The following is a 26,230-nucleotide window of genomic DNA, read 5'->3' as shown; positions in this document are numbered from 1 at the left end:
CTCAGGTGATCTGCCTGCCTCGGCCTCCCAAAAGTGCTGGGATTACAGGCATGGGCCACTGCAACCGGCCTCGCTGAAGCATTTTGAATTTCAGAATTTTGGATTAGGGATGCTCAACTGGTGAGTATAATGCAAATATCCCGAAACCTGAAAAACTGTAAAAAACAAATTCTGAAATCCAAAACACTTCTATTCTCAAGCATTTTGGATAAGGGATACTCAACCTGTACAACCAAAAATCAGTAAGCACATAATAATAGCTTATATATGCATTTTGTCTTATAGTTTTCAAAGTGCTTTATAGATTTTTTTTTCATGGATACTCTAAAGTAATCCATTGAAGGGGCTGGGGTAGTTCTTACTACCTCATCTTTGTAGACAAAGAGACTTAGTCTGAGTGACATTAGATCATCCTTAAAGGTCACAGGCCTCAGCCGGGTGCAGGGGCTCATACCTGTACTTCCAGCACTTTGGGAGGCCAAGGTGGGCGAATCACCTGAGGTCAAGAATTTGAGACCAGCCTGGGCAACATGGTGAAATCCTGTCTCTACTAAAAATGCAAAAATTAGCCAGGCGTTGTGGCACATGCCTGTAGCCTCAGCTACTTGGGAGGCTGAGGCAGGCAGGAGAATTGCTTGAACCTGGGAGGTGGAGGCTGCAGTGAGCTGAGATCAAGCCATTGTACTCCAGCCTGGGTGACAGCGTGAGACTCTGTCTCAAAAAAACAACAAACAAACAAAAAAGTTCACAGGCCTGGTGATGGGGCCAGCTTGAGAATCCATATGTCCTGAGTGCCCACACCACTTCTCCTTTTACCAGATGGTTCACCCCAATGCCAGCTCTGTATTACTGTCTAGAACTTTCTGCAATGTGGGAAATATTCATATCTGTGCTGTCTGAGGCATCAGTCCCAGATGACTGTGGCTGTTAGTGCCACATTTTAATTTTAATTAATTTAAAATCCAGTCCACATTTAGACATCCACATGTGGCTAGGGGTTCATGTATAATACATAGTAGAGTTCTGGAGTTGAGAAATAAAAACTGGGGAAAGAGGATGACCAACATGAAATCACCATCCTAAAGGAGCTGACAGTCTGTTGTGGGATGGAGACCAAGCCCCATAACAAAGGGACAATGTGATGTTGGAGTGAGCAAAGAGCTACAAGGAGGGGCCGATCTTGAAGGTAATACTCGAGCAGGAGACAGCATGTGATTGGGCCTGTAAGGATGGGGGGAATAACCAGTCGGTAAAGGGGAATGGTCCTGGAGGTGAGCCAGTGACAGAAAGAGTGAGAGTGCACCTGGGCGGCTCGGGGCCATGAGAGCACGGGAGGACACGGAGACACCTGCTGGGGCCAGATCTTCTAGGGGGTTGAATGCTGTTGACAAGTTTGACTTTATCTGGTGGGCAATGGGGAACAACAGAAATGGTAGTTTCAGAAATTGTTTGGGTATATTTTCGAACAGAACTCAAGGACTTGCTCATTAGAATGCCTAAAGAGAAGAGCAACAGCTGGGCATGGTGGCTCATGCCTGTAATCCCAGCTCTTCGGGAGGCCGAGGCGGGCAGATTACCTGAAGTCAGGAGTTCAAGACCAGCCTGACCAACATGGAGAAACCCAACCTCTACTAAAAAAATACAAATTTAGTCGGGCATGGTGGCGCATGCCTGTAGTCCCAGCTACTTGGAAAGCTGAGGCAGGAGAATTGCTTGAACCTGGGGGGCAGAGGTTGTGGTGAGCTGAGATCGCGCCATTGCACTCTAGCCTGGGCAATAAGAGCAAAACTCCATCTCAAAAAAAAAAAAAAAAAAAAAAACAGAGAGAGAGAAGAGTGACATTCTACAATAGACAATGTAAGCCTGGTGGGTCACCTTGGATCTCCCCCACTTGTCCATGGGGACCAACACACTTATTAACTACCCTACATCCCATAAAATATACTTTGCATATCTGTAGTGGCAAAGAATTAGTATTCACAGGTGGTAAATCTATTGAGTTACCCAAACATGTAAATTCAGGCACACTTTAAGTATACTGAAATGACCAAAGGCTGAATTTTTCCCATTTGTTGCTAAAATCAGTACTAACTTTTGCAAATAAAGTACAATCCCTGGGCCTACCAACTTGAAAATGAAACATGACACCCCATCTCTTACTGTGTTGGCACTAGCTCAGGGAGAACTAAAAGGAGCTGTGTCCTTACCCTGCATTGAGCTTGGCTTTATCAACCAGAGACCGAGGCTGGTACATATCCGCAAGTGCTTCCGGAGACTGGGGGGGTTGGCTGAATGCTAGGATGCTGCAGTTTTGTTCCGTCAGAGGGCTGTCACTGAACCAAGTCATGGTGGATGACGCCGGTGTTCCATTGATGGGGTCATATATAGGAGTCATTGTTTTACTGTATAAACCAGGACTTACTGCAAGGCAAGGGGAGTATGAACTATGATATGAGAATCCAGGGATAGAAATCTTCAGGAAAATATTAACATTACTTACACTAAAATGAGTTTTGACTTTAAATTTGGCACCATTTAAAATAATATAAGTCAAGCTGGGCACTGTGGCCCACATCTAATCCTAGCTACTTGGGAGGCTGAGGTCAGAAGACTGCTTGAGCCTAGGAGTTTGAGATCAGACAGGGCAACATAGCAAGACTTCATCTCAAAAAACAAACCAAAAAACCCCCCCCAAAATAATATAGATCATGATGGTAGAGAGATTAGTAATATACAGGTAATGGTCTTATCTGTAAATTCAGCTCCTCAAAAGCCTTGGAACTCAAATATATAAAAACTTCCAAAAATCAACACAGACAAATGTTGGGGACCACCTCTTTTCTTTCTTTCTGTCTTTTTTTTTTTTTTTTGAGATGGGGTCTCACTCTGTCGCCCAGGTTGGAGGGCTGTGGTGTGATCCCGGCTCACTGCAACCTCCACCTCCTGGGTTCACGTGATTCTCCTGTCTCAGCCTCCTGAGTAGCTGGGATTACAGGCACCCGCCACCACACCCGGCTAATGGAGACCACCTCTTTTCTAATAATTCAAAGTTTTCCTATTTCAGTAGGAGTCTTGGTACTGTTAGAGAACTGGAGGCCTCATAGAATACACATACCCAATATGTTTCAGATGGCCCCGTAACCAAACAGCAGGATTCGCCACTTTTAAGAATCTAGTAGGCTGACGATTTATAAATCAGCTGGCTCTAATTTGTACAATTTGTCCTTTTCATTGGAATATACTATGCAAGAAAGCCCTCAGTCTTGGCCAGGTGTGGTGGCTCATGCCTGTAATCCCAGCATTTTGGGAGTCTGAGGCAGGCAGATCACTTGAGGCCAGGAGTTTGAGACCAGCCTGGCCAACATGGCAAAATCCCGTCTCTACTAGAAACACAAAAATTATTCAAGTGTGGTGGTGCACACCTGTAATTCCAGCTACTCAGGAGGCTGAGGTACAAGAATCCCTCAAGCCCAGGAGGCAGAGGCTGCAGTGAGCCGAAATTGTGTCACTGCACTCCAGCTTGGGTGACAGAGCAAGACTCTAAAAAAAACGAAGAAAGAAAGCTCTCAATCTTGCAAGCAAGCTAGAGATTTGATTGTTTTGATATAAAAAGAAAAGGATGTTTCTTCTCCAGAATTTTCACCTGCCCTCCTCTTGCATGCCCCATAAAAAAATTGAATTCAGGAAAGAGTCACACAATGATAGAATCATGAAGAGAGAAGTGTATTTAAGTGATTTAACTTTTTTCTTTTATTTTCTTTTTTGGGGACAGGGTCTTGCTCTGTCACCTAGGCTGAGTGCAGTGGCACAATCTTGACTCACTGCAACTTTCACCCTCAGGGCTCAAGCAATCCTCCCATCTCAGCCTTCTGAGTAGCTAGGACCACAAGCATGTACCACCATGCCCAGGATATTTATTTATTTATTTTTGTATTTTTAATAGAGATGGGGTCTCACCATGTTGCCCAGGCTCGTCTCAAACTTCCTAGCTCAAGTGATCAACCCACCTCAGCCTCCCAAAGCACTGGGATTACAGGCATGAGGCACTGTGACCAGCCACTTACCTTTTTTCTAAATATCACTCTTTTATCCCAAATTTACGGTCAGTGGTACTAAAATTTTGCATTCATTGGCAACATCAGATATACAATTCAAATAATGAGTAAACATGCTTGAAAAAAAGTCTGAAACACATTTCTGTCAATTCTAAACTTGACTAGATAGCCTTTCCTCATCACATCAGTTCTGCAATTTTATTTCTCCTTTGTTTGGTGGGCATGGGAGGAGAGGTGTATTTCTCTTTTGAGTTTTACTGTACATTCAAACAACAAAACACCTGTCACAAATCTTACCTGATGAACCTGAAGCTGTTGGAGAACTCTCCAGGTTTAGAACATCTTCAATTATGGGTTCCTTATTATTTTTGTCTTTTTTCTTCTTCTTCTTAAAATAGTCACCAGGAGGCTTTAACAAGGAAAGCTCTTCTGATCTTCTAATATCTAGAAATAATTTTTTTTAAGTGAAGAAAAAGAAAAAGTAAAAAGAAAAATCCTTCTAAGAGTCAGAGTCATTTTGTGCATTTGAAATCATTTCTAAGGAAATTTCTGAAAAGTAAATGGGACTAAACTGCATCCCTTTTGAAGAAATAGAAGAGACCTCCAAAGTAGGTGGGGGGAGAAAATAGTGGAGGGAGATTGAGTCTAGTGAAATTTCTAGTTAGAAAAATTATTATAAAAATATTTCAAATGTATCTAAAACAAAAGGAATGGTATAATGTCCCCTTCATGTGCTCCCCAGCTTCAGTCATTATTAGTTAGCATTATGGTATTCTTGTTACCTATTTACCACCAACTTTACCTCCCTCTCCCCTTTCTTCCTGATATGGTTTGGATGTGTCTTCACCCAAATCTCATCTTGAATTCCTACGTCTTGTGGGAGGGGCCCAGTGGGAGGTAATTGAATCACGGGGGCAGGTCTTTCCTGTGCTGTTCTCGTGATAGTGAATAAGTCTCACGAGATCTGATGGTTTTATAAGGCGTTTCCCTGCACAAGCTCTCTCTGCTTGCTGTCGTCCATGTAAGACGTGACTTATTCCTCCTGGCCTTCTACCATGATTGTGAGGCCTCTCCAGCCATGTGGAACTGTGAGTCCATTAAACCTCTTTCTTTTGTAAATTGCCCAGTCTCAGGTATGTCTTTATCAGCAGCATGAAAACAAACTAATAGACTTGCCTTTGTTGCTCCCTCTCCCTTTCCTTTTTCCAGTTTTTTAAACAACCAACAAGGGTCCTGCTTCCTTTCTCCTTTATAGACCACAGATCTTGAAAGTCTTTCTTTTACACACTGCCCATCAGCTCATTTCATCCCTGTGGCGATGCCCTCATGCCCTGCCCATTTCTTCTTGGTCCTCACCATTTCAGCACACCTGGGTTCTGGTGGAATCTAGACCACGCGTCTTTCTGCCAGAGGCTTTGCTCTGATGGCTTGCCAGGGTCTGCACTGCAACAGCCTACACATTCAGGGAATTAACGCTCCCCAAGAGCGGCCTTCAGTGACTGTCCAGGGTGCTGCATAAACACCCTTACCCTGAGGCTGTGTCTGCACTGTCTCCCAGAGGTCGCCAGCTGCTGCAGTGTAACCGGATTGGTGACATTCTTCTCTTTTCAGTCTTACTTCCCTGTCCCCAACAGTATTTCCTGTCATCACCTCCCAAATAAACTATTTGTACTTGAATCCTTATCTCAGGGTCTGCTTCTGGGAACTGAAACTATGATAATCTCCATTTCCCCCATTAATCAAATATATTTATAATTGCTGATCAGAATTGCTGATAACCTTTAACTGCACTAGTGGCTATCATTCCAAGTAAAAGTCAATTAATTTGGACTTTTAGTCTCTGAGCAGCTTTGTTGAAGGTAAGTGCACTGATTCCATTAAGTTCTGTCATCGTTTCATTCATATACTGCTCAGTGCTGAGACTGAGCCAAGCAGTTTAACTTGACTTTCCCCAGCAGCCAAGGACTGTCAGGTTGCAACACACCTGTGACCATTCCAAATGCATAATTTATACACAAACCAGGTCATGAATAAAAAATTTCACTGTGAGCACTAAAAGCAAAACAATGAAACAGAAACACCTTATCTTCAAGGTCAAGATTTATATCTTTTCTGTTCTTCAAGGGAAAAACCACTAAACTGCTGCATTTGATTTCACTTCAATTGATAAGATATAAAATGCAATGTTTAGAAATGCCAAGTTGAACCTTTAAAACTATTACAAAGAGATAATCAGGAAAAGAACATCTGATTGCTTCTGTTTATTTGAAAACTTTACGTTTTTGGTTTCAGCTATGATGTGTGCTTCCAGTCCACTGTGGTGTGTGGAATATAGTATTTTATTTAATCGTTTACTTTGTTTTCAAATCCTCATTAGAATATTACCAAAAACACAAGGTGTCCTCATGCTTGCCATTTGCACACCAGGGAAAAGATTGCAACTTACATTCTGTAATGAAAGTTTCCATTCATTTGTTCACTCAACAGTTGTTGTGTGCCAGGCATTGTGACTGGAGTGAGGAATGCAGAAATGCTCAGGAAATGGTTTCTGCCCTCACCCTATTTCATCTACCATACCAGCCCCCACTGCCCAACCCTGGCATTCCCAATCCTGCTGATGTTTTTTCTCTTTTTTTGGGGTACTATCCATCCCCTTTTAACCTCTTATATTCTTTTTTAACTTGTTACATTTATATGTTAAAATTTGTTACATTTACATTTATTGGTTGGTGTCTGTCTCTGCCTGCTAAAATGCAAGCTCCAGGTGGCAGGGATTTTAGCTCTGTATTGCTACTATATCCCTAGCTCTCACCACAATGCCTGGGACACAGTAGGTGCTCAATAAATATTTGCTGAATGAGTGAATAGTTTATGGTTTAATGGGAAAAATAGATTACTTACTATATATCACTATATATTATCTATTCTGGGTTCAAATGTTGATTTTTGATTTTGGAACCAATGAATACGCCTATAATAGTTTCAAAAATTATAAAATGAGAATACTTTTATGGTGTGTTTCCCTCCCTTTATGGAGTTTTATAAAGAAAAATTGGTTTGGGTAGTGTTGTCTTTATGACTGTTAAATTATAGGATACCAAATCTGTAAATAATTAGGTTTAAGTTCACAATTAAGTATACTTTTCTGCTTAATCACTTCGTAAGTGATTTTTGTGGACAGAGTTATTTACTTGAACCAGGTCTTAAGCAATAAAGACTTTGGAACGCCATTATCTCAGAAACAATAAAGACACATAACTCTATGGTGATTAAGTATTTAATACAATTCTTTTTAATCTTAAATATTGTACAATAATGTTTGAGTATAGCTTGGATCAATAAATGGGGAGGGCAATCTTAATGGTTTATCTTGTCTATTTACAAATCTCTTTTGGAATAGTTTTAAGCTTTGTGGAGATGCACCTGATTTATGTCAATAATGTTCTACTTGGCTTAACTCCACTTAAATGGCTGCAATACCCAGAAGGGCTTAAGCATGTGCTTCCTAATAGGTGAATGTTCTCTAGCCAATTGCTTGAAGTAGGCAGAATGCACACATAATTTTCCTGTCTTCCTTTGCAAGAGTCTACAGGGCACAGGGGCCTTTCCTGGGTACTTACTCAGGGTTTTGCAGATATCACTGACAGCTTTAAAAACCACAGCTGAGAAGCTGACTCGCAACCTCACCATCTTCAAATTCGGCAGGCGAAGGCGCAGCATTTTATGCTGAGGGGTGAAGAGAAGCTTTGCATCTGCCTGGACCCCATATTTGTCCAGGGTCCAGTGGGTTTTCAGAAGCCAGCAATGCTTCTGTTCCCACCAAAGAGCAAAGTCTGACCAGTCTTGGGATATGTCTGCAAAAATGAAAACATAGTGAAATGAGAGAGCCCAGCTTGGAGGGTTCTGGAGTTGCAGAGTCAATTTCACTGTGTGAGAAAATGGAAACCAACAACTGATCTTCAGGTCCCCATGGCCTTTTACAATTCAAGGCTCAACAACTTTTGGCTTCTTTCCAAAGTCTCTAGGGACAACATAGGGACTGGGATAGCATTAAGAGAAATACCTAATGTAGATGACAGGGTTGATGGGACAGCAAACCATCATGACATGCGTATACCTATGTAACAAACCTGTATGTTCTGCACATGTATCCCAGAACTTGAAGTAAAATAAAAAACACTTAAAAAATCAAATCAAATAAAAAATTTAAAGATAAAATAATTAAAAAAGAAAAAAAATGATAGGGCTGGGTGCTGTGGCTCACACCTGTAATCTCAGCACTTTGGGAGGCTGATGCAGGCAATCACCTGAGGTCAGGAGTTCGACACCAGCCTGGCCAACATGGCAAAACCCTGTCTCTACTAAAATTACAAAACTTAGCCAGGTGTGGTGGTGGGTGCATGTCATCCCAGCTACTCCAGAGGCTGAGGCAGGAGAATCACTTGAACCCAGGAGGCAGAAGTTGCAGTGAGCTGAGGTCACACCATTGCGCTATAGCCTGGGTAACAAGAGCAAAACTCTGTCAGTGTGTCTCAAAAAAAAAAAAAAAAAAAGAAAGAAAAATAGAGACTAAACCATACCATCATTTACATTTAGATACTGTGGAGGAAAAGAAACATAAACATGTGTTCTCAATGAATGCTAAAGTTCTCTTCGCTAAAATCTCTCTGTGCCATGGCCCTTTCTGAGAAGGCTGAAAACATCTGACTTTGTTTAATCAAGATTATTTCTGTTAGAGAAATGTATCCTTATACCACTGTGTCACAAGGGAGTAGCAATAGCCTCCAATCAAAGTCCACACAGAAGTACTGTACAACTGACATTTCATTCTTCTCAGAAATGTCCAACTGTTTCTCAGTACCGCCATATCCAAAGTGTCTAAATTGAAGTCAGAGTTAAAATATTTTCTCCCTCTCAATGTTAGCATTAATGTCAATCTTTCCCCTTCTTTAACGTTGGCATTAAAATAGAATCTTTCCCCTTCATCAATATTGGAGTCAATTTTTAGTCTTTTATTTTGCAAAATGAAGAGCTAGCAGTATCTTTGTTTTCTTATTTTTCTTTAAATGTTTTTTTCTTTCTCTTTTTAAATTAGAAACTCTCTCTCTTTTTTTTTGAGATGGAGTCTCCCTCTGTTGCCCAGGCTGGAGTGCAGTGGCATGAACTCGGCCCACAGCAACCTCCGCCTCCTGGGTTCAAGTGATTCTCCTGCCTCAGCCTCCCAAGTAGCTGGGATTACAGGTGCGTGCCACTGTGTCAGGCTAATTTTGTTTTGAGACGGAGTCTCACTCTGTCACCCAGGCTGGAGTGTAGTGGTATAATCTCAGCTCACTGCAACCTCTGCCTCCCGGGTTCAAGCGATTCTCCTGCCTCAGCCTCCTGAGTAGCTGGGATTACAGGCATGCACCACCACGCCCAGCTAACTTTTGTATTTTTTGTAGAGACGGGGTTTCACCATGTTGGTCAGGCTGGTCTCGAACTCCTGACCTCGTGATCCACCCGCCTCGGCCTTCCAAAGTGCTGGGATTACAGGAAATTTTTGTATTTTTAGTAGAGATGGGGTTTTACCATGTTGACCAGGCTGGTCTTGAACTCCTGACCTCAGGTGATCCACCCACCTTGGCCTCCCAAAGTGCTGGGATTACAGGCATGAACCACTGCTCCCAGCTAGAAAACGCTCCTCTTAATGCTGTTAGTAGAGGCATAGATTGGCACAACTATTTTGGAAAGCCTTATTAATCAGCATTTTTTTCTCTGAGCTATACCACCCAATAGAAATGATCACTGAAAGACAGGTGTTATAGCAGCTCTGTCTGTAAGTGCATGAAAATGGAAACAACCCAAATGTCCATTAAGAGGTAAATGGATAAATAATTGTGGCATATCCATACAATGAACTATTACATGGCAATGAAAATGAACCAAAACAATATGCAACAGTATGGATAAATCTCACAGACATAATGTTGAGTAAAAGAAAGTCGATGTGTAAGAGTATATCCTTTATAATCTCATTTGTCTGAAGTTCAAAATCAAGCAATGATTCCTGTGGCGTTAGAAGTCAGGAGAGTGGTTATCCTTGGTGGTAGTGACTGGGAGGGGTCAGGGTATGGGGCTTGGGTGGGAAACAGGTGATGTTCTATTTCTTCATCTGAGTGGTTACAAGACTTTGTAAAATCCATTTAACTGTTTATAATAAGTGAAGCCTTGTTTATGATAAGTGAATTTTTCTGTATGTACATTATATGTCAATAAGGACTTACTGAAAAAAACAAACAACAAACAACTATCTCGCTAGAGCAAATGAAAAGTCAGCATCTAAGGTCTTAAATAGAAGGTAAAAGAAGCACAAAGAAAATAGAATGTTATTAAATTCTAGGTTGACAATATTGACTCCTGATGTGAAGAGTGTGACCCTGAAGATTTCTTTCTTTGTTTAAACAGGGAGCATAGTAAATGATGGATAAGTGTTAAAAGACTCCTCAGCACCAGTTCATCACTAAGCTATCAAGTATTTACAGAGAATTAACACAGTAGTCTAATGCCAAGCTACCTAAAGTCACATTAGATGTCACCAGTGGATTGGGTCCCATCCCTGTTGAAGTCCAGCATTCTAGCTACTGGGAACTTTAGCTTGCCACCAAAGACTCAGGTTTTTTTTTTTTCCCCCCGAGACTGAGTCTTGCTCTGTCATCCAAGCTGGAGTGCAGTGGCACGATCTTGGCCCACTGCAACCTCTGCCTCCTGGGTTCAAGTGATTGTCCTGCCTCAGGCTTCCAAGTAGCTGGGATTACATGCATCCACCGCCACGCCCGGCTAATTTTTGTATTTTTAGTAGAGATGGGGTTTCGCCATGTTGGCCAGCCTGTTCTCGAACTCCTGACCTCAGGTGATCCTCCCACCTCGGCCTCCCAAAGTGCTGGGATTATAGGTGTGAGCCACGGCACCTGGCCTGGCTATTTCTTTCTCTCCTCTGGGATGAGGGGTGGGGGATTGCTCTCCAGGCCGTTATAAAATAAATGATCCGAAAAACCTAGACCAGCCATTAGTGGTGATGCAACAGACAGGGTTTCAAATACAGAGAAATTCATAAAGCAAGAGTAACTTACTGATCTGTTCTACTAACTTGAGCATCACTCCCCCGACATGAAGGTCTCCAGATACTCTCAGTGTGACGTCTTTCTGCTGCTCTTCATTGGGATGGTCAACGCAGACTGCAAGCTCCCAGGAAGCAGATGTAAAGTCAGTGGATGACAGCATTGTGGCAAACGCTGGTGTCTGCTGAACACAGACAGACATAGATGGGAATATGGGAAGGAAACGGGACGTGTCAGTAGACTCGCAGAGCCAAATTTCTTTTTTGTTTTGTTTTTTCATTGCAACCTCCTCTTCAAAACACTCTGCAAGGTTCCCGGTGCTCCAGATATTAAATTCAGCATCTTAACTTTAAAGACAAAAGGTTTTATAAAAATGGTCTCAAACCATCTAAATTTATATACTTGATTTTTCCACTCACCCATTCCTCCAAGACTACTTGGCTATGTATTTTCTTTGCCACTCAATGCTTCAATCTTTTCTCTCTGTTGACTTCTTTTGACCTTCTCTCAACTATTCTGGCAGTAGGCAATCTTCTATGATACCTTTTAAAAAATCAATTTTATTAAGGTATAATTTGCATGTAATAAAATGCGCAGATTTTATATACTATAGTTCAACATGTTTTGTTGTATGCAAATTATACTTCAATAAAGTTGATGTTTAAAAAGGATGTCATTAAAGCCTCTTATCTTTAATATCTTTAATACATGTATATTATTATATTCCTCCTACAAAAATTTATATCTTCTCATAATAAAGCTCAAAAGATAAAAAAAGCAAAATAATTCCTATTTCATTCATTATAATATATAGTTTTACCTTATATGCATGTAGACACAGGTCATTAATAATTATTGCCATGTATTTGATTTACGTATTGTTCTATATCATGTAAAAATTGATTATCTAAATGCACCAATTGAGTATCTGGATACATCTTCTTTTGTTTTTTGTTTTTTTTGAGACGGAGTCTCGCTCTGTCACCCAGGCTGGAGTGCAGTGGCGTGATCTTGGCTCACTGCAAGCTTCGCCTCCCGGATTCACGTCATTCTCCTGCCTCAGCCTCCCGAGTAGCTGGGGCTACAGGCGCCGGCCACTAAGCCAGGCTAATTTTTTTGTATTTTTAGCAGAGACGGGGTTTCACTGTGTTAGCCAGGATGATCTCGTGATCCGTCCGCCTTTTGCCTCCCAAAGTGCTGGGATTACAGGCATGAGCCACCGCGCCCGGCCGTATTTGGATACATCTTTGGCAAAAGATTTAAAAACAGGAGTAACAGATATAAAAAGCTCACTCTTCAAAGTGCAGATGGAGGTGTGAACTTCAAACCCGTAGTTTTCCCCTCATTGGAGAAGCCAGCAGGAAAGAATGTTTACAACTGAAATGTTTCAGGGGGTAACAGGAACACTGGAATCCAAAACTGGCAGAACTGAAATAAAACTTGAGATGTCAGTTCTCTCTTATTTTTAAACAGAAATAATGTTACTGCTCCTGGCCGTTTTAAACATTTAAAGTAAAAATTATTTAAATGATAATGAGTCTTTTTCACTTTACTATGTAAATCCAGCTTACGAGAAATTCATGTTTTCATAAAGCCTATTTTTGAGAAACATCAATGCACTCAAACTCCTAAGAAAGGACTCCTCTGAAGGTGTATCGCCGTTTATCTCATTTAATAGGATCCCCCAGGGATCCTATTAAAATGCAGATTCTATTCAGCAGGTCGAGGACGGGCCATACTTTTTTTTTTGAGACAGAGTCTCGCTCTGTCGCCCAGGCTGGAGTGCAGTGGACAGATCTCAGCTCACTGCAAGCTCCGCCTCCCGGGTTTACGCCATTCTCCGGCCTCAGCCTCCCGAGTAGCTGGGACTACAGGCGCCCGCCACCTCGCCCGGCTAGTTTTTTGTATTTTTTTAGTAGAGACGGGGTTTCACCATATTAGCCAGGATGGTCTCGATCTCCTGACCTCGTGATCCACCCATCTCGGCCTCCCAAAGTGCTGGGATTACAGACTTGAGCCACCGCGCCCGGCCAATATTTCTTAACAGACTCCAGATGTTGCTGGTCTGTGGCTATACTCAGTTCCTCCCTTTAACCTATTTAGAACAATATTAAACCAGGGATGATGGTAATATCCGAGGAACATTACTTTTAATAATAAACAACCAGTGTCATATCTGTTCTGCGTGTTCATTTGCAACAACTCATTTGTAAGCATAAGAGAATCTCAAAATACGCTACATAGATAAATCAAATACCGCAAATCTGAACAGATTAGGACAGATTTGATCGGTGAGGATCAAATTTAAGAGTTCAGAAGTAGCTCCTTATGTTTTTGTTTTGTTTTATTTTGTTTTTGTTTTTTTTCCGAGATGGAGTCTTGCTCTGTCACCTAGGCTGGAGTACCGTGGCACGATCTTGGCTCACTGCAACCTCTGCCTCCCGGGTTCGAGCAATTCTCTGTCTCAGCCTCCCAAGTAGTGGGGATTACAGGTGTGTGCCACGATGCCCAGCTAATTTTTGTATTTTTAGTAGAGACGAGGCTTCGCCATGCTGGCCAGGCTGGTCTTGAACTGCTGACCTTGTGATCCACCCGCCTTGGCCTCCCAAAGTGCTGGGATTACAGGCATGAGCCACCGTGGCCGGCTGCTCCTTATGTTTTTATAGTCAGAAGCATGCAACGATGCAATGAGTCTCCTCCCCGTGTACAAAGATACACACACAGAACCTCTGCATGAGGAGTGCCATTCAGTGACTGCATTAGGCCTAACTGCTTGCTTCTGTCATCATCAACTTCAGGTATCATTTATTACCTGTATGATGTGCTCTGTGTTAACTCCTGTCTTCTGTTATCCCTTTTTCATCCTCCCAGCAATCTCATTTAGAAATGAGGAAACTCAGCCTCAGAGAGATGAAGCAACTTGCCCGAGGTCACAAAGCAAGTTAGATGCTGGAGCCCAGATGGAAATCCAGGTCTTTCTATTTCAAACTCTTATCCACCACACTGGGAAACCACTTTGATAATGTTGCAATGAAAAAATGAAAGAAAACTCCTCAAACTACATGAACTAAGTTCTCGGTAGCCTTTACCAAGCATTTCTATCAACACAAATCTTGCGCAGTGAGGAGACAAAAAAAAGAGACCCTTTCATCATCAGACTCATAACTTGGTATTGAACTGTTCGACTTTAAGATCCTTACAATTTCTCAGATACTATGATTATAAGGTCTAGTTATTTAAAATGTTTTGTATATAAAGAAAATAACTTTTAAAGGTGATTCCTTACGGGGCAATCCCATATAAGGTCTTTTCTTTTCCTAACCTGGGTGATCAAAACACTACTCATTTAGGCCATAGATGCTGATTCCCCTTACAACAAAATGCAGGCTAAAATTAGCCAAGCAGGTTTTCCTGCATTCCTTTCCTATCTTTCTGCGCCTTCATTTTTGAGTGAATGTCTAGTCTGCAGCAAGCTGTTACTTGTTAAGGATAGCAGCAAACTTCAGCCGGGAAAACGCATCTAAGGAGACCAAAACAAGAAGCAAAGCTACAGGCAGAGTGAAACTCAACAGCCCTTCACCGAAAATCAAAGAAAGGAAAGCAGGGAAGGAGGGATGGAGGGATGGAGAGCAGGAAGGAGGAAAGATGAGGGGGAAACAGTCCCCGACCCTTCCCCTGGAAGATCTGAAGGTGCTTGGTGTTCGAAGGCCACTGAACCTGTCTTTTGCCAGCTCTGCAGGATCCTGGGGCGGATGTTGGGTGGATAAGCATGCCCCTTACTCCCATTAAGGCAGCACCTGCGGCTGAACTGAAAGTTTATTTTGCGGCCAGATGCATAGGGCCGGAGAAGGTGGTCACATCCAGACGAAATTATTTTCAATCAATAGCCATTTGAGTACAAGAGGCTGCAGAAAGAAAGGGGGTAAGGGGGCTCAGGAGCCACTGGTGCCCATCAAAGCCTCCCAACCTCCAGCTCCCCAGCCCTAGCCCCGGAGCACCCACCTCCTTTCCAGGAACCTGTAGCGTCCAGCCTTGCAGTCGCGCACGTGGAGAGCCGCGTCCCTACAAACTACTCCGGGTCGAGCCGAGGAGCGGGCGCTGGTGAAGTGGGGAGCGGGGGGGCGCCCGGTGGCGGCGGCTGCTCAGCTAAGGCTGAGGCAGGTGAGGGCTGGAGCCAGGGCGCGCAGGCAAAGCTGCCTCCGGACCTCCCGCGGAGGCTCGGTGCCGGCCCCCAGCCTGGAGCGGCGCGCCCGGTGCGCTGCGCGGTCCCCAGTGGCCCGGCTGAGGGCAGCGTGCGGCGGGGCAGGCGAGGGCACGCCCAGCCCGGGCCTGCTGGGTCTAGCTCCCGCGGAGAGGAGGCGCCGTCTGCAGATTTTTAAGGGCAAAGGGTGGCCGAAGGGCTGCTCTGCGGTTGGAAGGCGGCGAGAACCCGGGGCGCACGCTCACTCTCTGCAGCTCCTCCTGCGATGTCTCATCCCGCCCCTTCAAGGCAGCCTCCAGTTTCCCTGTTCCCCCAGGCCCGCCGGGGACTAGCCCAGATGATTAAAGCCGCGCCACGGCCCCTCCTTTCAGGCATACCCATCCCTCACACCCCGGGGTGCGTCCAGGCCCCGGAGACTCCAGCCTCCTTGTCTCCCTTAGAAAGAGCCCCGGAGCACCTGTGGTCTGCGAGGTGGTGGCAACAACAAAAAGATTCGTCTCTGAGTAAAAGGGTGATGTCAGTCTCCAGGAGACTGAGGCTCCCGACCAGGGAAGACTCCAGGAGACCCAAGGGCAGGCTGCATGCGGAAGTCTGGGCCACACCTGGTGTGGCTCACCTCAGGATCACCACCGGTCCCGCCAGTCGCCTTCCTGTTGTTGGATTTATTTTCAAAGAGGGCTGGGGCCACCCAGGAAGGGTGGGTGACCTGGGCAGTTTACACAACCTCCCCAAGCTTCCTTTGTTCATTTAACGCACATTTGTTGAGTGCTTACTGCTCTACAGGCCTCCGGATGGGCCTGGGCTCCGAGAATCCTGTGGTGAATAAAACAGACATGGAAAATGACAGTTTCCTCAACTGTGAAATAGGTAGAGAGAGAGAATGCCTGCGGTCCCACGGAGGAATTTCACGCAATGTAATACAGGCTTCAGCGATTTGCATTAAAAGGCTTGTGAGGACTTAAATGTTAATAAAGAAGTTACAAAATGTAAAAGTTGAATCTCTGTTTTTGCTTAAACATTACCATATTCAGGAATTATTATGGTTTGAAAGTACATTTAAAAAGCTTAGTTGAACACTGTTGGCAAATATAGGATACTATAATGAAAATAAAATCATTAAAAACTTGAAACAGAAAGTCTTCATTTGGTAGAGTTTGTCGACGACGGGAAGTGTCATCTGGTCCCGCTTCCCTACCTCTTAACACCATGAGCAAATCTGCTCTCATCCTGGGTAGAAAGCATTTAACGTTTGCTCTCTGGAAACCCTGTTCATGGCGCATTAGAACTTAGACTGTGGTCAACACACACACACACACACACACATATGGTTGTTTTGAGGTGGAGTCTTGCTCTGTCCCCAGGCTGGAGTGCAGTGGCGTGATCTCGGCTCACTGCTGCAACCTCCGCCTCCTGGGTTCAAGTGATTCTCCTGCCTCAGTCTCCCAAGTAGTTGGGACTACAATTTTTGTATTTTTAGTAGAGACGAGGTTTCATCATGTTGGTCAGGATGGTCTTGATCTCTTGACCTCGTGATCCACCTGCCTCGGCCTCCTAAAGTGTTGAGATTACAGGTGTGAGCCAGCGCGCCCAGCCTGTGGTCAAGATTTTATGTGTGACCTTGAATTATGGCTCTATCTATTTATACCAATATGGGCTTTTCTCTTTTCAGTTGAAAATATCTGCATTGTGCTAAAGAATTCAACTGGTTTTAAGCTTTCTTCTTGGCCTAGGTTAATTTTTAAACTTTTAATTACATGTAGTGACTTGTGTATATATAAATGTGTATTATATATACACACACCCACACATATACACATTATATATAGATAAGAGCACAAATCATGAATGTATAGCTGATGAGTTTTCGCAAACTGACCACACCTGTATACAGTGTATATAAAGACAGTAGTGCATAAAGAGTGCCAGTTGAAGAAACAGGACATCGCCAGTCCTCGGAAGCCCCTTAGTGACCCCTTTTAGTTATTCCTTTCAGTTTTGATCACCGCTGCCAGCCCATCCCACTACCCCAGGCCCAGGATAACCATTATCCTATCTTCTTTTTTTTTTTTTGAGACGGAGTCTTGCTCTGTCGCCCGGGGTTTACGCCATTCTCCTGCCTCAGCCTCCCGAGTAGCTGGGACCACAGGCGCCCGCCACCTCGCCCGGCTAGTTTTTCGTATTTTTTTAGTAGAGACGGGGTTTCACAGTGTTAGCCAGGATGGTCTCGATCTCCTGACCTCGTGATCCGCCCGTCTCGGCCTCCCAAAGTGCTGGGATTACAGGCTTGAGCCACCGCGCCCGGCCTCCATTATCCTATCTTCTAACTCCTTAGAGGGGTTTTGCTGGTCTTCGTACTTTATATAAATGGAATCAGACATGTGCATTATTTCGTGTCTGGCTTCCTGTGTTCAACATCATGTTTGTGAGTTTCATCCGTATTATGTGTCCTAGGCTTTTTTTTTTTTTTGAGAAAGGGTCTTGCTCTCCCCCAGGTCGGAGTGCACTGGCACTATCATGGCGCACTGCAACTTTGATGTCTCAGGCTCAAGTGATTCTCTTGCCTCAGCCTCCCAAGCTGGGACTATAGCTGTGCACCACCATGCCTGGCTAATTTTTAAATTTATCTTTTGGGGAGACAGAGTCTCACTTTGTTGCCCAGGCTGGTCTTGAACTCTTGGGCTCAAGCCATTCTCCCATCTTAGCCTCTTAAAGTGTTGGGATTGCAGGCGTGAGCCACTATGCCCGGCTGTCCTAGGCTTTTAATATAATTTTATGTTTTACTTATTACACGGTTACCGTTGTTCGTGCGACACAGGTCCAACCCATCCCCTAAGGTCCTGGGTTAGAAGTGGGTTAAAAAGTGTATTCCGAACTTCAAAATTTTATACATATATATTAAAAAAATGCACACCCTTTGCCCCCTTAAAAAACAAGCGTTCACTGAGTCTGTTGTTTAATTCATTCATGCATATTAATCACCAATGGATTATTTATTCACTAGTCACTGTATTACTGTGAACTAGACACCATAATATATGTTGAAAATACTCAGATTAACTGGGCACACACTTTATCTTTGAATGGTAGGGATGCTGACGAATACTGAAGAAGGTGTCTACTTCTGCCAGGTGTTTGGAGTGGTAGGAAATATGTAAAAGGGCTTCAGAAAGGAGATGATGTTTGCGATGGAATTTGAAACATTGGATAAGAGCTTCATAGTTGCTCATAATAACCTGAAGTTTCTAGAGAACTGTTTTAAGGCATTAATATATATATATTTTTAGCAGATAGTTGTGCTTCAGGAAGCAAAAGGGTGGAAGACAAAGAGAAGCTCTATCTCTTGACTTTGAAATCTTATACATTCAACGTGCAAATATTGAAAAAAAAGAGACCTGTTATCAATTACCCATACACTGATAAACTCACCTTTGAACTAGTACCTTCAAAAAGGTAAATCAACTGGGTGTGGTGGTTCAGGCCCGTAATCCCAATACCTAGGAGGCCAAGACAGGAGGATTGCTTGAGCCCAGGAGTTTAAGACCAGGTCGGGCAGCATAAGGAGATGCACATCTCCACCAAAAATAATAATAATAATAATAATAATAATAATAATAATGCAATGATCTGTGCAGCAAACACCGTGGTACATGTTTACTATGTAACAAACCTGCACAGCCTGCACATGTACCCCTGAACTTAAAATAAAAGTTGAAGAAAAAAATTTAAAAAATAATAGAAATTAGCTGGGTGTGGTGGTGTATGCCTGTGATCCTAGCTACCTGGGAGGCTGAGGTGGGAGGATCACTTGAGCCTGGGAGATCAAGGCTGCAGTAAGCCATGATTGCACCACTGCACTCTAACCTGGGTAACAAAGCAAGACCCTGTCTCAGTTTAAACAACAACAAAAAAGTAAGTCACATCATGTCTGGGATATGGGTAGATTAGACTGAATGAGAGATATGGCCATATTCCATATTCACTGAACACAAAAGGGAAATAAATGAGTAGAGGCCTTTGAAAGTCTCAGCTACTTTAACTTGTTAAGCACAAGTGATTTTTTCCTCTAGCACCTTTTCACTAAAAATTCTGTAGAGTTAATTTAGGTGGAATAAGAAACCTGCTTGAAGGAGAAAAGAAGTGGATTTTTTTTTCCTGATTGATGGTTTTGATAAACATTTACCCAATACAAAGTTCTCTATTAAGTTTTCAACTTATAAACCTGCTAGATGTCTGATGACTTAGAAATGGCAACAGACACCTAAAATATATTTTTATTTGCATTGAGTCCTTGGCACATACAAAATGGCAGCTGTGTTCACATGTGCAGAGAACACATTTTGCTCAGTGCAAAGAAGCAGAATGTGCCTATTATTGCTACACCCTCCTCCCCAACTGGATGGATAATGAGCACTTTCTATGCCCAGGCAAGTTCTAAAGTTTTCTCCTTGCCAGGGTGAAAAGGGTGTGTCTCAATGTACTTACAGGGGTGAATGAGAAACAGCAAAGATGAGTAAAAATGGCTTTGCTGGGGGCCATGCTGGAGCCCACCTGTGAGAATGAGAGAAGCAAGAAACACAGTGCCTCTCTCCTTCCTTCCCTCTTCTCCTCCATCCCCTGTTCTTCCTTACATTGCATCCTTCTTAATCAAAGGGTACAAGGGGGTATACAGTGATAATTAAATCTTCCTCCCATCCTTGATTACTGAATTCCCTTCCCTGGAGATAATAGTTACCTGTTTCCCCTGAAACCTTCCAGAGATAGTCTGTGCATGTAGACAATTTCTGCTTCTTATGCAAGTGATAGTAGTCTATACATATTGTTCTGCATTTTGCTTTTCTAACTTGAAAGTATCTTGATGATTGTAGCAAATATCAGTCATACTCATGGCTGCCCATCATCCCTGGAATGGCCTCCTTAATATTTGTGGAAATCTTCATGTTTTAATCCCAGTCTAGAAGTCAGAACTCAAATTCCCAACCTTGCTTGCAGCGAGGGCTCAGGCCTATGACCTAGGCTGTGTCATTCAGATACACTCAGGCATGACTTTAATTTGGGAGTGAGTGAGGTTCAGAGACAGGATGTACTTGGAGCTTCCATCTTTTCTGATGTGCGTGGTGTCAGGAATGACTGTGGTGGTGGTAGTGGCAGTGGTAATGGTTTTCTGGAGGCTGCAAGGTTAAAGTCCCAAGGCAGAAGTGATGTCAGTGCTAGTGGGTGGTGGTAGCAGGTGCAGTAAATTCAAGTTCAGATTCTTCAGTGGTGATTCCCTTCTTGTGTTAGTCCTATGGCATCATTTCAGACTCTGTTCTTGGTGCTTAGCTCCAAGCCCCTTTCTCCTGCTGGCCTGTCAGGTTATGTCCACTATGATGGAGCAAGACCCTGTCATCTGTGATGATGATGATGACTTGCCTAATTATTTTTCTGTTTAAGCTAACCATAGTGGATTCTGTTATTTGTGCCTAAGAGCTCTTACTGACAAAGAATGTGGTACCAGAAGTGGGATGCTGCAAGGAACAACACTAAAAGTAGAATTGACTAAGTGCAGCAGGCAGGGCTTTGAGCAAGGAGGGGACACACATTACAGGCTGGAAAGCAGGTGACTCTTGTTATGCAGTGGCAAAATTTTGCTTCAGCTACAAAATTTTGCTTCAACTACTATATACAATTCTTGAAGATGCACACTGCAAGCTGGGTGAGGCTGTGATAAGAGGGGAAACAGTGGGGAGCATTCAGAATGTTGGTTTACATTGATGACTTCTTGCTCTTTCAGCAGTCTTGATAGAGCAGCTATACCCAGACCAGAGTCTGCCAGCTGACAAGAGAGGTAAGGAGAGAAACTGCTTTGCCAGGAGAGGCTGTCTGCTGCAGCTGGAGGTCCAAGTTGACCGAGAGCCCATAATTTGGGCTGAGAAAACAAACTACTACTTTATTCAAACCAAAGCTGGCATACGTAGCTATTGAAGGCAAATGAATAAAACCCTTATTATAATAGCAATATTATAAGAGTAAATGAAAGAGCCCGTGTATGTGTAGCATGCCTTCAAAATGCTATTGTGATTTATATTAATACACTATTATAATTATTATGGGTGTCTGCTGCTGTCTATATTTCTACCTGACTACTGGGTTTAGAATATGGATACAACTGCTAGCATGGTTGCTTTGAGGGCAACTCAGGTTTATGCTTTTTGTAGCCCAGCAAATAGTTCAGTATGCTTTAAATAAAGGCCGAGAAGGGGAAAGTGAGAGATTGGAATGTTATTCCCCACTTTGACATGCCGTCTAAACTGGAATTACACATTCATACCTTTCACCATGGGACTCTGTAGTTCCTCGCATTGGAGTGGAGTGCACTTCCCTGCACCTTGATTTTGGTCTTGGCCATGTCTTTTGCTTTGGCCAATGAGCAGGTGTGATACAAGCAGAGGCTTGAAGGATTTGCTTGTGGTTTTGGTTTGCTCTTCGATACTCAGCCTTTCACCACGGGAAGACTGCTCTGCCTTGAGGAGATGGTTGATTCTGGAGGTGGGATGGAAAAGCACAAGATGAGTCTGGAACACCTTGTGATGCCAGTCAATGAAGACGCCCTTGAAAACCCACAAGGGCATGTCAGAAGGACACAGGAGACACCTGAAAGGAGCTCCTAAGGGCCAGTCTGGGACAATGGGAGCAGCAAAATATTTAATGGTAGTAATGGATTATAGCCCATAGAATAAAATAAATATTCACCAGCCCCCCTAACATAAACAAAAATGGGATCCCAGCTAGGTTTTATTAAAACATTTTTTTCCAAGTTTAGAAATGTTAAGTGACTAGCTTGAGGCCACCCTGCTAATAGATGCCAGATTTGGAATTCAAACCCTGCTCTAGTGGCTCCTGCGCTGGAGCTTCTCGTACTATGCTGCCCACAGTCTCCATCCTCCGGACATCTCTGTAGAGCAGGAACAAGAAGACAGAATGTTGCCTTTCTCCACCTCCGCTGGGCACAGCATTAGAGGTGACTCAGTGTTTTTGCTACCAACTACAAAAGCACAGTGAGTACTGATTTTGGAGTTACAAATAAATTTTACCTAGTGGGTAAATTCACAAATATGAAATTTTGAGTAACGAGGACGGACTTTATGGAGATACAGATTTAACACCCAGAAGAAAGAGCAAAAAGAATTGGAAATAGTTGCCTCCGGGGAATGGGAGGCTGGATGGGAAGGAGAGGGGTGTGGGACTATTTAGAATGAATAATTTTTCAAAAATATTTGATATCCACTTCCTCTCCCAGCCCTCCTCCCCTCTTCCCCTCCTCCCAGTGGGCTGGTGAGAAATGTAATTTGTCATTATTGGGTCTTGCTTTCCCAATCTCCAGCATCTCAGGAAGATCCCAATTTTACTTTAGAAAAGTCAGAGCTTCCTGGAACGGCTCTGTGGACTCCAGTTCCCACTGGTCTCTGAAAGTCTTCATCTTTTCTAAGCGCTTACTTGAAGGAAGTGTCTGTTTTTCCTTCTGAGCCCAGTTTGGGCCTGAGTCTTGCCCTGTGGCTCCCGAGACCACTTCCCTCTCATCATGGTTCTGGGAAGAGGATGGTTTCTGGCATGGGGCCACCTCAACTGCATAGTAGAAATTGCAGATGGCACAGTTGCTTCCAATTCCTGATCTTTAGGGGGTGGGTGTAGGGGTGGAGGTGGGGGTGGGGGGCAGAGGGGGATGAGCTCAAGTCTACGGTTTTCTGGCTCACCCAGGCAGCCTTCAGCAATTACCGCTTGTAAGCACTCTCTATGTCCCAGGTATAGTGCCTAGTTCTTTGCATACATTATCTCATTTAATCCTCATAACCTAAGAGTCTTTCCTCATCTTAGAGATGAGAAAACTGAAGCTTAGGGAGTTTAAGGAAATTGCCCAAGGGCACCCAGTTACTAAATGGCAAAGTTAGGATTCGAATTTGCCCCCATTTAACTTCCAAACCATTGCCCTCAATGGCTCACAAGATGGTTTACACACACACAGTCTCTTTTGCATATTTCCAATTCTATTTAGTTTTAATAGGTTGAGTTTCCGGCAGCTTCTGAAACGGTGTTGCTATTGTGAGGGCATCCCTTCCTCTCAGCATCACCAAGGATGGTGTGCCCTTTGTTGTCTTCCTCTTTGTTTGGACTGTTCCTTCCATCTGGACTGCCCTCCCCCTTCCTTTCCTCTTGTAGAATTCCTACCCATCCTTTAGGAACTAGCACTGCAGGGAGGCTGTGGCAACAACAGCTGGAGGAAGAAGAAATGTTAACTTTGAGTAAAGATTGACATTTTAATGATTACATTGAACTGGACTAACCATTACCAAACTGAGATTTTTTTCTTTTTTCTTTCTTTTTTTAAATGACCAGCAGTGTCTGGAGCACTTTTCATGATCTAAGAGAGCCCAGATGTCTCATGAAAGCTACCCCTGGTTTTCATCCAAGGAGAGGAAAATAAATACCCCTTCTCCTGTCTCAAAAGGCAGAAGGGTAAGCAAAATAGCTTTTTTTTCTTCTTCTTCTTTTTAATAACACTGCAGGAGTGTTCCTTGGTCAGTGTACTAGTGATGAATATATTTCCATAATACCTAATGTAATGTGGAGCTTTGTCTTGTTTGGATATAAATGATTTATCTTACTTCCATTGAGCCTATTTTTTTGAATTATCTCCATTTTTTCCTCCAATATAAGCCTGTGCTAAATCTTTGTGCATGTGCTTAATTACTTCCTTAAAACAAATTCTTAGGAGTGGAATTACTTGGTTAAAGATTATGAGTATTTAAGAAGTTTTGGTATAATTGCCACTTTTCTTGCCGAAAAGATTGTACCTATTAATATTCTCTCCAGCCACGGGTCCGAGCTCCTCCTCTAAGATCAGTATATATTGTTAGCACACACTGCCTTATATTAAATATTTGGACTGTGCCAAGTGCTCTACCAGGCCCTTGGGATACTGCTTTTGACACGTAAGTGAAATTGGGCAGGAAGACATAGCAAACAATTGAAAATAAAGTATTGATAATGTATGTGTTTATTGCTTTACAGCTTACAAAACATTTTCAGGTACTATAGTTCAAGGCTTTTCAAACTATAAGGTGCATATGAAGCCCTGGGGGAGTGTTTTTTTTTGTAGGTTTATGTGGCCAACTCTGTCTTAAGAGGGTAAAAAAACAAAATGAAAAGGAGCTTATGATAAGGATATGGAGATATAGCTCACAGAATCAAGGAAAACCTTCCAAGTAGACTTTGAAAAGCACAGGAACCAAGGCAAGCTGAAAATCAAGGGAGTCCCCTCCAGGCACCTCTTTTGGGATGAAGGGGCTCCATATGGTTTCAGGATTCATGTCTGTTATCGGTTGAATTTTGTCCCACAAAGAGATATGTTGAAATCTTAACCCCCAGTACCTGTGAATAAGACCTTATTTGGAAATAGGGTCTGTGCAGATATAATTAGGTTAAGATGAGGTCATAGTGGAGTAAGGTGAACCCCAATCCAATATGACTGGCATCCTTATGAGAGGAGAAGAGATTGAGACACATAGGGCAAAGCTGGCCACGTGGTGACAGAGGCAGAGACTGGGGTGATACCTCTGTAACTCAAGTAACTCCAGGGACTGGCTGCAAACATCAGAAGCTACAAGATGGAGGAAGGTGTTTTAGGCAGCTTGGGCTGGTGTAAAAAATATCATAAACTGGATGGCTTATAAACAACAGAAATTTATTTCTCACATTTCTGGAGACTGGGAAGTCCAAGATCAGGGTGCCAGCAGGGCTGGGTTCTGGTGAGGGCCCTCTTCCAGATGGCAGACACTGTCTTTTTGCTGCATTTCCACATGGTGGAAAGGCAGTGAGTTAGGTCTCTGGATTCTTTTTTTTTGAGATGGAGTCTCCCTCTGTTGCTCAGGCTGGAGTGCAGGGGCGCAATCTCAACTTACTGCAATCTCCGCCTCCTGGGTTCAAGTGATTCTCCTGCCTCAGCCTCCTGAGTAGCTGGGACCACAGGCATCCACTACCATGCTCGGCTAATTTTTGTATTTTTAGTAGAGATGGGGTTTCACCATGTTGGCTAGGCTGGTCTTGAACCCCTGACCCCAGGTGATCCACCCACCTTGGCCTCTCAAATACCTGGGATTACAGGTGTGAGCCATCACACCCAGCCTGGATTCTTTTTATAAGGGTACTGATCTCACTCATAAAGGATCTGCCCACATTACCTCTCATTTCCAAATACTATCCCATTAGGGATTATATTTCAACACATGACAGCAAACATTCAGTTGCTAAGAGAAGAATTTTCCCCTACAGGTTTCAGAGGGAGCAGGGCCCTGCTGACAACTCCATCTTGCAGTTCCAGCCTCCCGAAGTTTCTGTTGTTTGGAGCCGCCCAGTCTATGGCCTTTGTTACAGCATCTCTGGAGACCAAGAGTATCCCTCTGCTCCAGGTTCAAATTCCAAGGAGCAGACATCTGAGGGGCCCAGCTTGTTCTCACGCATGGGATCATATTTGCAGGAGTGAGTGGTTCTCCACAGGGTAAAGAGAGGCTGTGGCCAGGATTAGGGAGCATAGGTGAAGGCAGCAAGAACAGGAGATGCCCCAGCACCAACCCACCAATCCACGTGTGCTGCTGGAGCCTCACGACCTGGAATGATGATTGGGAAATAACAGGCTCTTTCTGCTCCATGGGGTACTCTTTGGTCCAAGTGCCATAGGACTGGAAGTGCCAGTGGAGGAGTGGTTGTTCTGTGCCTTTGAAGCCCTTTCTGGCTCCTTTTCAACTGCCCTGACTCAGGCCTGCTCTACAACGAGGAGCTTTCCCTCCCCGACTCCTCATCCTGACTCCTGGATCCCTCTCTTCCTGCACCTGTGTCACCAACTA

General features: G+C 43.5%; 1 protein-coding gene across 1 annotated transcript in view; it reads right to left on the bottom strand.

Moving 5' to 3' along the window:
- Positions 1 to 15,914, bottom strand: part of FERMT1 (fermitin family member 1) — a 53,194-nt gene extending 37,280 nt beyond the window's left edge. Inside the window, exons 1-5 of the mRNA XM_011941008.1 lie at positions 15,155 to 15,914; positions 11,165 to 11,333; positions 7,676 to 7,909; positions 4,353 to 4,499; positions 2,208 to 2,421 (exon numbers count right to left, since the gene is read on the bottom strand). Of these exons, the coding sequence (XP_011796398.1) occupies positions 2,208 to 2,421; positions 4,353 to 4,499; positions 7,676 to 7,909; positions 11,165 to 11,315 (746 nt within the window). The 5' untranslated portion in view covers positions 11,316 to 11,333; positions 15,155 to 15,914. The remainder of the gene's footprint in view (positions 1 to 2,207; positions 2,422 to 4,352; positions 4,500 to 7,675; positions 7,910 to 11,164; positions 11,334 to 15,154) is intronic.
- Between the last annotated feature and the right edge of the window lie 10,316 nt (positions 15,915 to 26,230).

Source organism: Colobus angolensis, unplaced genomic scaffold, assembly GCF_000951035.1.
Source record: "Colobus angolensis palliatus isolate OR3802 unplaced genomic scaffold, Cang.pa_1.0 Scaffold197, whole genome shotgun sequence".
Classification (NCBI taxonomy): domain Eukaryota; kingdom Metazoa; phylum Chordata; class Mammalia; order Primates; family Cercopithecidae; genus Colobus; species Colobus angolensis.
Note: the sequence above shows the minus strand (reverse complement) of the source record. Positions and strands in the feature narration are given on the sequence as shown.